The sequence below is a fragment of the Panthera leo genome, chromosome C1, assembly GCF_018350215.1.
Source record: "Panthera leo isolate Ple1 chromosome C1, P.leo_Ple1_pat1.1, whole genome shotgun sequence".
In the NCBI taxonomy this organism is placed as follows: Eukaryota; Metazoa; Chordata; class Mammalia; order Carnivora; family Felidae; genus Panthera; species Panthera leo.
In genome coordinates, this window is record NC_056686.1 from 159,088,868 (window position 1) to 159,101,682 (window position 12,815).

At 37.9% G+C, this 12,815-nt stretch overlaps 1 protein-coding gene across 13 annotated transcripts in view; it reads right to left on the bottom strand.

Moving 5' to 3' along the window:
• Window positions 1-12,815, bottom strand: part of METTL8 (methyltransferase 8, methylcytidine) — a 99,429-nt gene that overhangs the window by 12,994 nt on the left and 73,620 nt on the right. For 12 of the 13 annotated variants that reach the window (XM_042949107.1, XM_042949115.1, XM_042949114.1 and 9 more), the window contains 5 exons: window positions 12,510-12,559; window positions 6,925-6,988; window positions 5,126-5,265; window positions 686-792; window positions 495-560 (listed from right to left, as the gene is read on the bottom strand). In XM_042949107.1, coding sequence (XP_042805041.1) covers window positions 495-560; window positions 686-792; window positions 5,126-5,265; window positions 6,925-6,988; window positions 12,510-12,559 — 427 coding nt within the window. Of the gene's footprint in view, window positions 1-494; window positions 561-685; window positions 793-5,121; window positions 5,266-6,924; window positions 6,989-12,509; window positions 12,560-12,815 lie in introns of those variants that run through there. The other variant, XM_042949118.1, reaches the window with a different exon arrangement.

Consider the following 12,815-nt stretch of genomic DNA (forward strand, 5'->3'; position numbering starts at 1 on the left):
ACTTACTACTGGTTGCAAATTTAAATATTTTGAAAGGTGCCCTCTGTTCTGAGCTTTTGTTAGTTTGCAGAGACCCCAAATGGCACATTTTAAAAGTGCTCACATAAGTTTGGAGAAAATCCTTGCATGCAGAATTCATTTTAAAAGTTTTTTTTTTTTTTTTTTTTTAAAGGAGAAATTGACAAGAGACAAGTAATTTTCTATGGACTCTTAAAATCAAATTCCCTCCTTTGGCTGTGGTATGTCATCAGCTTCTTCATATCTGGGCTAACAGTACTTCCAAAATGGAACAGACTACATCTTCATTTGGGTATAAGATGAAACAAGTGATTCTTTTAAAGCAGTTTCAGCTGGGAAAAGACTAAAAGGCAAAAAGGCCATTTTCAAGCTTTCATGTAGAACAGCTACAGTGTGGTGACAGACTAACCAAAGAGTTTTTTTTTTTTTTTTTTTTTTTTTTACAGCTAATTATTTCCCCTTATAGATAAGCATACCTTTCGTAAAGAAATATGCTCTGGTACCATCTCCTCTCACATAAAAATTTTCAGATAAGCAATGACCTAAAAAAAATAATTGCGATCAGAGAAACCTAGTATTCCTTCAAACAAAACAAACAAAAACTTGAAATAAAATATAAACAAAGCATTCTTTAAAACACATGAAAATAACTCCAAGCTGAATATACCCCTTTTAAAACGAAGCTGAGTCTTATCATATCTTCCATAGTCCCGAAATAGCAGCATTCCCCCAGGCTTCAGTAACTTGGACAGTCGGTTTATAACACCTTGCATCCTTTGAAAACAAAGCAAGACACTGTTTACAGAAATCTTGTTTTACATGCCACATCCTAACCTTCTTAGAGATAAAATAAGGAAAGCTCGATGGGGCCAAAAAATCTAACCCACAAAAATAAGGGCAACAAAAATATATATATTTTGTATAGAAAGGAAAAAGGGTACCAACTTGCTAAATGATAAGAATCAAAAGGCCTAGAGTATCAAGTAATCACCCAAATGACAAGAGTGGTGACTTCAGAGAGCTTGATATATGATGTCAAAGCTGCCCTGCAAAACCACAGATGGCTCCTGATATTTACATCAAGTTAAGGTAGTTCCAAGGCAGATAAACACTGAAGTTGCTTCATTTTCCTTGAAGATAAAAAAACATTGTAGAGCTATTCCAAATTGCACATATCTAAACAGAGATCATCTTTCCTCCCAGACTAGCTCCTTCTCCTTTATTTAGTTCAAAGGTACCATCATTCATCAAAGTGTTAACACCTCAGAGACATCCTTAACCCCTTTCCTTTTTCTCCTCTTCCACTAACCTCCCCATAACCATCTAGTCATCCAATTCTAGGTGTTCTTTTTTTAACTGATGGCTTTTTTCTCTTTTTTGTTTCCCTTTGGTGCTCCTTTAGTACAAACTTCTACCTCCTTAGGCCTGAAAACACACTACTTCTTAACATGCTTTATTATTCCCCTTGTTAAGTCTTCCTGTATATTACTGATGAATTATTCCGCTTAAAATGATGGTTTTGTCAAATCATCCCTTTGCTCAAAAATGTTCATGATTTTAATCCATAGGATAAAATCTTAATTTCTTAGTTGGGCCCTTGAGATCTCCTACAACTGGTCTCAATCTCTCTAACATCTTTACCATTACTTCTCAATGTGAAGCATCAACTCTCGCCAAACTGTTATATGCTTGGCTCTGAAGCAGTCCATGCCTTCGTTCACATGGTTTCCCCTCAAAGAATTCTCTCCTTCTTACTTTCTGCCTATTTAAATTCTATTCACACTCCACCCCCAGCTCAATACTGGGAAGCCTTTACTTTCTTTCTTTTATTATTTATTCTTTTCATTTGGCTCTCAATCAAATATGACCCCTTGTGACTGCTCTTGACTTAATGTTTTTGGTTAAGTTTATGGTCTTATGTGTGATTATGGGCCAGAGATGGCAAAGATTTCAGATCTCATATTAATGCCAAGTGACTGACACTGGCTGCCTACAGAGCTCTATTGAGAAGGGCTCTTAGGGCTCACTGGGAATGACAATCAGGGTACAAAATCAGTTATCAGTGTCTGCCCTGAGCAGAGAATGGTAAATGGCAGCCTGTGTGCTAAGTCCTCCCCATCTCTGCTTCATCCATGCTACTTACAGCTTCTAGATTTTTCTTACTTTAAAAATGAGGGTTTTAGATTAGATAATCTGTAAATCCTTCCAGTTAAAACACTGTTCAGTGGAATAATGGAGTTAAAAGCCAGATTTATGTCAGGTTTTGAAGGAAGTAGTGAGGAAATTAAAGTAACTATGAAAACAAGACAGAAATATAACAGAAAGAGGTGGCATAATTAGATGAAATGCTCTTTTAAAAAACTGGAACATAAGTACATGAAAGGGAAAAAAGAAAAATATTTTTCCTTGTTTATTTTATTACAGGTTATTTTCACACTGTGCTTATGGCCTTAGGCTTTGGCAATTAAAGAAAACTGTATCTAATCCTTAAAATATCCACTTTCAGAAGAAATGTTTTATGTACTGAGAAAAATATCTTTCTGCAACGATTACTAAAACAAGCATGAAACAAAGATGCAGAAAAACAAATGGCCAAATACAGCCATCTCCGTCTGCAAATCCTTTCTTCCCAATTATCCTTTAATGTCTGGGGTTGTGAGTAAAGGCAAGGGTGGGGAGCTGCTTTTCTTCATCATCCCATCTTGCTTGGCTCAGCGCCAACTTCCAGAGCCACTTCCTGAGAACTGTCGGTGGGAGAGGGCTGGGGGAGATGGACAAGACAATAATGGGTGAAGGCTCCTTTTCTTTCTTTATTCCACTCAGGCCAACTCTGCTATCCTCATCTGCCTCTAGTTGGAGGGTGAGGAAAAGGAAGAAGAGATTTTAAAAAGGAGTGTTTATTGACTACCTACTCTCTGCTTGGATCTGTGGTAAACATATTATACTGTATTTTATTTTAATGATAAGGACAGTTAGCTCTTCTTTTGTAGCCTCCTGTGGCTTATTCCCATTTAGGCTAGGATGCCCAGACTCAAGGTCTAGCAGAATCGCTTGCCATTCGTTTGTGCATGGATTTTCCAAGCTGTCAGGAAGACACTTTTCCAAAACTTTCACGGGGCTAAATATATCACTGTCCCAAATGACTCTAAAGATACTGTCCTGCCTTTTCACTTACTACTGCCCTCCTTCTACGCATTCACCCTTTTTTTAGGTCATTTAGACCATTTTAGGCAAGAAAATGGCTAGGGACATGATACATGTAAATTTATTTTATAATAATTACATAGAATGAACATACTATAGAATGACAGTAATCCTTCCAAGACATCTGCTTCCCCTTCTTTTTAACATTCAGTTCAAATCATAAGAAAATACATTATCTAAACTAATTTCAAGTAGTGGTTTTGTGGTCTTATTTGGAATTTAAACACTTCCTGTTACAGGTGTCAAATAGAAAATCTTGTTCTCTATCCACCTACTCCATCCTTTTAACTATTCATTCTTTTAACTATGAGACAAAATACATAGATGACATCTTTCTACCAGTACCTGAATGATGCCAATATTCTACCCAGATTAGTAGAAAGACATAGATTATAGAAACTGGGAGGAAATGTAGCTTCATGAAATGTGATATATCTCACCAGGTACAAATATGTTTCATTTAGATTTATTTGAAAATTTAATTTGTCTTTCAAAAAGCAACCAAAAAGCTCATCTCTGAATGAGAAGTAAAAGGACCGTAAAGGGTCTTAATGATTTTATAATTGCAAAGGAAAACGCACATATTAACCCACTTTCTTTGGGAAAGTGTCACACTCATCAAAGAGTGGTTGATATCAAGTCTGTATCTACCAGCAGAGGAACATTCCTGGAGCTAAATCTACTACCAGAGCAGAAAACCCAATTTTAAGAAAACTTACAAATGCACAACCCTTGACACCACACGTGTCTTAATATACATGAGGTGGCAAAATTCTAAGAGAAGTGATCATTTTAATAGCTGGTAATATGTCTTTCTACTTCCTCTCTGAACAAAAGCTATGTTTACTGTTTCAAAACATTGTGTGAACAGGGCACCCGAGTGGCTCAGTCAGTTAAGCATCCAACTCTTAGTTTCAGCTCAGGTCATGATGTCGCGGTTCATGGGATCAAGCCCTGTGTCAGGCTCTGCACTGACAGTGTGGGGCCTGCTTGGGATTCTCTCTCTCCTCTTTCTCTCTCTCTCTGCCCCTCTCCCACTCCCACTCCGACTCTCTGTCCCTCTCAAAATAAATAAATGAACTTAAAAAAAAAAAAACACTATGTGAACAAAAAATCTAAGTCATAAATATTTAAATGACAGCATTAGGCCAACCTTAGATTATAAAGGTCCAAGGTTAATCTGGCAAATCTTGAGTACCCCTAATTCCCTAGAGGGCTTCTTTAAAACACATTCTTTTTTATTAGTTTTCTTTATTTTTGAGAGGCAGAGAGAGACAGAGCACGTGTAGGGGAGGGGCAGAGAGAGAGGGAGACACAGAATTCCAAGCAGGCTCCAGGCTCTGAGCTGTCAGCCCAGAGCCCGATGCAAGGCCCGAACTCACGAACCGAACCGTGAGATCATGACCTGAGCTGAAGTCAGACGCTTAACCGACTGAGCCACCCAGGCGCCCCTAAAACACGTTTTTTTAAAGTCTTGTGACAGACTGGTATGAAGCCAAACAGATTCACAACCCACCTCTTCACGAACATTCAGTAAGATGCTAAATCAAAGAAAGATGTTTGTTTCTGATCACCAAGTACAATTTCCCTCTTGGGAGTCTATTAGGCTGTTCTGAATTTGTAATCTCCTTAAAGCACTGTCATTTTTAATAGGTATGTGTCTTGCCAGAATATGCTCACTTCACTCTGACAGTGATAGAAAGCTCACTAATGAAGCAGTTTGACCGGTTTCTTTCTAAAAGTCTGAAGAAAGGAAAAACTGCACTTAAAAGGCTGCATGTTATATATGGTATAGTTCACTAAATAATAAAGTCAAGAATTGTCACTTTTGATAGTTCTGAAAACCACGATTGATAAAGGTGCTTTACACATTTGCTTTGCCCTTTCTCGTGTCTTCAGTTACCTGTCAGGATGAATAGAAGAGAGCACAAAGACAAGGAGAATGACGTCCAGGATCCCATCTGGAAAAGGGTACGGTGAATCTTCATCACAAACATCATGAACAAAGGCACAACACTGAGCTGCTCTGTAGGATGAGTGCAACTATCATGATAAAGGAACAATAATAATAAAAAAGCAGTTAGCAGACTTTTAGCATTTTTCTTAAAATAAAGAGATCAAATTTTATATTTCTCCCTAGTGCCTTCCCTCTGTAAATATGAATGCATTTTATTTCAGATTCCATATTCTGTTAGCTTATTTCAAGCTGCCATAAAAAAATTAAGTCTAGCACTTGGACTCAACAACAAGTATTCTTCACAATCCCTTTTTAAATTTAAAAGTGGAATAGGGCAGGCTTTTGAGGCAGCGTTGTTGGAAGCCTACCCTATGTGATTTCGGAGGCACTGAGATCATCCTGTTTTCTCTCCCACTGCTTGTCCATGCCTCCTTTGGCTTAAGATACAAATATCCTCTAATACACAATCAGTTAATAGTAATGACTGTACAACTCTGTAAATATACTAAAAATCACTGAATTGTATACTTTATTTTTTGAAAGAGATAGAGAGAGAGAGAGTGAGCGTACAAGCTGGAGAGAGGGGCAGAGGGAGGGAGAGAGAGGGATAGGGAGAGAGAGACAGAGAGAGAGACAGAGAGTCTTAAGTAGGCTCCGAGCCCAATTCGGGGCTTGATCCCACAACCCTGGGATCATGACCTGAGCTGAAATCAAAAGAGTTGGATGCTCAACTGACTGAGCCACCCCGGTGCCTCTGAACTGTATAACTTTAAAATGGTTAATTTCATGGTCTGTGAACTATATCTCAATAAAGCTGTTATTTTCAAAAAATTAGAGCAGGGGTGCCTTGGCTGGCTCAGTTGGTGGAGCATGTGGCTCTTGATCTCAGGGTCATGAGTTCGAGCCCCATGTTGGGTATAGAGATTACTTAAATAAATAAACTTAAAAAAAATAAATAATGAAAAAATTAGAGTACACACACACACACACACACACACACACACAAATGCACATGCACACAGTTTGAGTACAAAACAACACTAGAAGCATATATACCAAAACAGTAACCTCAATTCACCATAGGACTCTAGGAAGTGTGATTATAGGTGAATTTTATCTTTCTCTTTAGGTTTTTTAGTATTTTAGAAAATGTCTACCATGAATAACTATTACTCTTGTTATCAGAAATTAAGTTCCATCTATTGACTACACATTTCTGTTAGCAGAATTTCCTTTCCTTTCCCATTTCCTAAAAGTACTTTTTGCTAAGGTAATGCTTACTAGCTTTTGGGGATTGGTCAAACAAACCCAGGCTCCCCACTGTTTTCCAAATAGTCTAGGACATTTTACATTTGTATCATATACTTTCTCAAAATTTGTTTTACTTTCAATAGTTTCAATTTAACTAGTGCCTACTATGTGTCAGTCTGTGCATAGGGCTCTAGGGACATAAATATGAATAAGATCACCTCATAGGACCTGCTGACCTTTCTAGGTGTACCAGTCCCTTCATTTCTATTTCATTTTATTTTCCTTTTTTTTCCCAGCTTTATTTTGAATTCAAAATAACTTCTATCATTTTAGGGTAATATCTTAGGCATCAGGTGATGATGTGATTCCCAGAATTAGTAAAAGCTCAGTTAAAAATGGTTACAGATAACACTGAAACATTTAAAAAATATCACTTCAACAACAAATAAATTATATCCTTACATGGCTCTCTTTAAAGAAAATATGAGGCATACCTTTACTAATTCCACAGCTCCGGAAGCAAAATCACAACAATAAAGAAAGGACTCTGGAGCATTCCTATGAAAATGGAAGAAATATTTAAATTTAGAGTTCACATATGCTCAGGTTACAAAAGAAAGGAAACTGTAGGCTTGAACTTGTTAAAAGGTATTTCTTTAATAAAATTTTGGATGACACCTGGCTTACTGTTTCTCCTTTTAGATGGTGTTCTCTATAATGGTGTATGGGTGCCTTCATGTTACTTCTGAAACAGCATTGTCTCAAATACTTATTAACTACAAGGTAACTTTCAAATTCCTGTCCTGGTTTTTTTTGTGTTTTTTGTTTGTTTGTTTTGTTTTTTAATTTTAGAGAGAGTGTACATGAGTGAGGGAGAGGGACGGAGGGGGAGAGAGAGAGAGACTCTTTAGCAGGCTCCATGCTCAGCACAGAGCCCGACACAGGGCTCCATCCCAGGACTTGAGCCAAAATCAAGAGTTGGCCGCTCAACAGACTAAGCCACCCAGGTGCCCCTTCCTGTCCTGGTTTTAAAGCTCTCCGTTGCTTGGGCCTACCTGCCTTACGTCCCATCACACTCTCACACAGGAACCCTCCAACGCCATCCATCATCATTGCTCCATCTTCCTCCCCCCCAGTCTTTCTTCTGTGCCTCCAGCCAGCAGGGCCTATAGTTCCTTGTTGCCTAGTCAAGTGCTACCCTTGTGCAAGGATGCTCAGACCCTTGTGTTCTTTGGTGCTTCAGTCCCCTTTCTGTGTGTACAACTCATTTGGTTCTTGAGTTTCTCACAGAGGCTCTGATGCCCTAATGGGACAGGAATACATATGTATTTTAATAGCATGTAAATACAACTTCTAAAAAAGAGTAAAAAAATACTAATATATTAACTCCTAGTTATCTTTTCAAGTTTTTTCAAACATTTATTAAGACTCATGTATGTATCAAGAATTAGAATACAAGTTAGTAAATGAAATTGTCCAATAAAATAGTAAGAGTATGGATTTTGAAGCCAAACAGACCTGCGTTTAAGTCCTGAATTTGCCATTTATTAACTCTGTGAATTTGACTCATCATCTCTAAGACTCAGTTACTTTATTTACAGATGTAAATAAATACAGTTATTTTTTGGTTGGAGGATGTTTATTCATATAAAAGTCTTGAGTAATCTTAATTGGCCTCCACTGAACTTAGACAAGTTCTATTTGGCTTTTTACCTGAAATTCAGTAACAATGTCTGGACCATGGTTACTCATGGGCATGCATATACTTTGAATTTTGTGGGTCAGTACTCTTCCCGGTCATCCCTCATATGCTTGTATCAAATAATTACTGCATCATGTTGCTTAGCACCATGCCTGAATCACAGAGACTGGCATGTTATGAAACAACAATTATAACTATAGTTCTGGCTCCTGTGGGTTTTATAGCCTAGTTAGGGATATGATCGGTTTTATCTAGCTTCTACAGGGTTATGGATAGGGCAGACTTCCTAAGTCTTACCTAAGGTGTAAGTTTTAACAATTCTAAAGAAGGGGGATAGCAATGCTGAATGGGGAGAAGGATAAATGGTATAGGGCTTAAAGGTGGGAGTCATGTGCCAAGGATGAGAAGCAGAGTTGATCCTGAGAGCTCAAACCAGTATGTGGCAGGATATACAAGTGGGCCTTGAAACACATAATTAGAACTTTAATTCAGGAGACATTTCAAGCAAGGAGAACTACTAAATAAATATGGGATACAAGCACAAATATGAATTCCACAAATAAAATCTCACCCAGGCTCAGATAATACTCTTAAATGCTACTCATGGATGAGTACTGTGAGAAGGAGTCCTTCATTCTGTGGCATTTGGAGATTTGCGTTCAATTTAAGATCTGTCCAAATAAGTTAAAGTATAATGAACAGGATTTGGTTATGACTTGCACTGCTTGTTTTTTTTTCGTCTGTCCCAAATAAAAACAGTATTTAGGGGCACCTGGGTGGCTCAGTCGGTTGAGCGTCTGACATCGGCTCAAGTCATGACCTCACAGCTCATGAGTTTGAGCCCCACGTCGGGCTCTGTGTTGACAGCTTGGAGCCTAGAGCCTGCTTCAGACTCTGTGCCTCCCTCTCTCTCTCTGCCCCTAACCCACTCGCATTCTGTCTCTGTCTCTCTCAAAAATAAATAAACATTGAAAAAAAACCAACAGTGATTTATTGCAGCCTGTACCCCTATTGCTTCCTATGAAATCCATATATTCATACTCTTAATTTGCTGGGTGGTCATATGGGTTTGAAAACTTTCCGTAAGCACTCAGATGCACGATGTAATATGATGGCTAAGGGCAAGGGCTCTGGAACCAAACTGTCTATGGTTTGAATCCTGGCTATACCACTTAGTTGTGTGACCTTGGAATAGTTACTTAATCTCTTTGTAATCCTGTTTCCTCATCTATAAAGTAGAGATAAATATGGCATCTAAGGTCACTGTGAGGATTGAAGGGATTCTTAGAAGTTTCTAGGAAGGTTCCTAACTCAGAGTAAGCACCTAATAAATGTTAGTCATTATTATAATTGTTGTTGCTATTACTATTATTACTATTATCATATTATAGGAAGATCTGCCTTTGCCTTCTAGGAACTTAAAAACTTAAGAAATTATCATGGTTCTATAAAAACTTCCATATAACTCAAAATGCTTCTCTGGACACTGGCACATCTAGCTCATTATAAAAGGTATGCAGTCAACCTTTGGGCAGTGGTTACTAAACACCCACAAGATATAGAACAGTCTAGCAGTTAAAGAAAGTATGTGCCATTTGCCATGTGGTCCTACCAGGACAGCAGCATGACCTCTGAGACTGAATTCCCATGCATCAGCAGCCCAAGTTGAAGTCTTGTGACCACCCAATGACTTTCCAGAGCTTTTCTGTAAAATCAGCTGACTGCCTTGGCCCTTCTCCCAGCAAGCAGGTGTAAATATCACTACTAACACCACACCACAAAGCACTCCCTTGGCAGGGGGTTTAAGAATTAAATGATCCTTGGAGAATGATATGACCTCTCAATTCCAGAGGTCTAATTATGGTAAAATATTCTGAAAATGTAAAACACTAATCCTGTACTCTCCAAAAGTAATAAAACATAATTTCTTAGGTGGGAAAAAAAAGTCTAATCCTCCCTTTGGAAGGCTAATCACTGATTGCCTTTTAATGATGAATTAATTATCTTGCGTTATCGAACTACAATGACTTTTTTAAAAAAGACAGAGCCATGAAGAATCAGGGAGCAAGGAAGCAAAAGATTGCAATTATTAGCTGGAGGGAGAAGTAAAAAGGGAAAAATATTACTAACAAGTGGGGATTCAGAGATATTAGTCAATATGTATTGAGCTCTAACTATCTGTATTATACTGTTGGGCTACCTGGAAAATCAGATTAGGGTAAAATATGCTTTCTACCTCAAGGAATACAAGCAGTGGCTGGAGACACAAGACATAAAGAAATGACATGCTAAATAATACCTTGGGATGAGTCATAAAGTAACACATTATCAACTGCCAAGGTAGTAAATTTCTGTGTACCGTAAGCTCAGAGATAACTCGGGTGAAGGAAACTGGCTACGTGGTATAATAAAACAGGAAACATTGGCCCAGAAATGAGGAAAAGGGAAAACAAAGAGAATAAAGACAAAAGGAGAAAGGCCATTCAGACCTGCAAATGTGCAGTTCTATCACTTCTGCCTGGCCACTTTAACTGGTAATCTGATGGTATTTGGAAATTACTATTTACTATGTTAGTAATGAAGAATATCCTGATTTTTTTGGCGCTACATCATAAGTATTTAAAAATAGTGTCCTGGGGGCACCTGGTGGCTCAGTTGGTTAACTGTCCGACTAATGATCTCAGTTCAGATCTTGATCTCAGGGTCATGAGTTCAAGCTCCATGTAGGGCTCCACACTGGGTGTGAAGCCTACTTACTTACTTTATTTATTTATTTATTTATTTATTTTTAACATTTATCTATTATTGAGACACACAGAGAGACAGAGCATGAGCATGGGAAGGGCTGAGACAGGGAGACACAGAATCCAAAGCAGACTCCAGGCCCGGAGCTGTCAGCACAGAGCCTGATATGGGGCTCGAACCCACAAACTGAGAGATCATGACCTGAGCCAAAGTCAGACGCTTAACCGACTGAGCCACCCAGGTGCCCCTGTGTGAAGACTACTTTAAAAAAATAAAATAAGGGGCACCTGGGTGGCTCAGTTGGTTGAGCATTTGACTCTTGATTTTGAGTCAGGTCATGATCCCAGGGTTGGGCTTCATACTGAGCGTGGAAGCCTACTTAGGATTCTTTCTCTTTCTTCCTCTGTCCCTTCCCCCTGCTCACAAGTTCTCTCAATAAAAATAAAAATAAAAATAAATAAAGAAAAAAAAAGTGTCATAATGTTGGCATTGTGTTAACTGTTAAATTGAGGTGGTGGGTATATGAGAATTCATTGTATTACAAGGAAACACTAAAAAAATAGCATCATTAGAATTTAAAATACACATAAAGACTGACAGGAATTATAACAAACAGTAGCTATGTTAGGATGATGGGTGATTCCCACCCCTCTGTCCTCTAATGGAAATGTTCTGCAATGTGCTCATGTTGATTTTATAATGGAAAAAATAATGTGAAAGTTATTGTATCAACTTAAAAAAAAAAAACAACAGAGGGGCGCCTGGGTGGCTCAGTCAGTTGAGCATCCGACTTCAGCTCAGGCCACGATCTCACAGTTTGTGAGTTCGAGCCTTGCATCGGGCTCTGTGCTGACAGTGCAGAGCCTGGAGCCTGCTTCAGATTCTGTGTTTCCTTCTATCTCTGCTCCTCCCCCACTTGTGCTCTGTTTCTCTCTGTCTCTCAAAAATAAATAAAATGTAAAAAAAGAAAAAAAAAACTAAAAAAAAACAAAAACAAAACAGAATAGGTAAAAGGTGCTAGAAAAGCTTTGTAAGAAGTGTCTTCATCATGGAAATACCACAACATATACGTGAAGCAGTGAACAGGAAGGATGTGTCAGGAAAACACCTCTGTCCCTATCATCTCTATCTGCTTGAGTTTTAGTCTAGTCTTAGACTAGTTGCTGTTACCTTCAAACATTTTCAAGTTATTTGACAAAAGAAGGTCTTCTACTGGGTGTGGCTCCAGAAGTGATGACAAAATGAGGGTTAAGAATAAGCTTTAAACTCAATTCTGTGTGTGTAAAATGGCACCTACATACCTGGAGGAACAAACAGATTTCTGAAGTTAGCAATTCACAGCTTAGTGGAAGGGTCAAATCCCTTGCTCTTTTCTTATTCTCTCATCCATGCAAACACAAGCTTTAAAAATTACTTTGACCCATGGTGAACAACCCATAGCTGTGAAACATTCTTTTCATAGTAATTCCTAGTTTACGTGAAATTAGACACTGAAACAATTCTTTGAAATTTGCTTCAGTGATTGTTTATATGAGAATAAGAACACTACCAGCATACACGTGACATTTTCCCAGAATTTCTCAACACCCCATACATATGTAAAATTTTGTAGGAGAAAACTTTAAAACTCACTGTAAAGTGTTCAAAATTGGAAAAACACTATTTCCGGCACCACAACCAACCTAAAAAATTGAAAGAATAAACAAATATCATGAAAAGAAGGTTAAATTTTCTTCACCAATGTTAGATTTTTTTCACTAAAAAAAAAACTAGAATAAATTTACTGGATCTCTAGGTGTAGGAGAGTTTTCTAAACTCAAAAGCAAAGGAATAAGCCACAAGAATAACACTGATTAATTTAACTATGTGAAATTAATTAAACATTAATTCATTAATTAAACACGTGAAATTTTTATACACCAAAACTCAAACCAAATT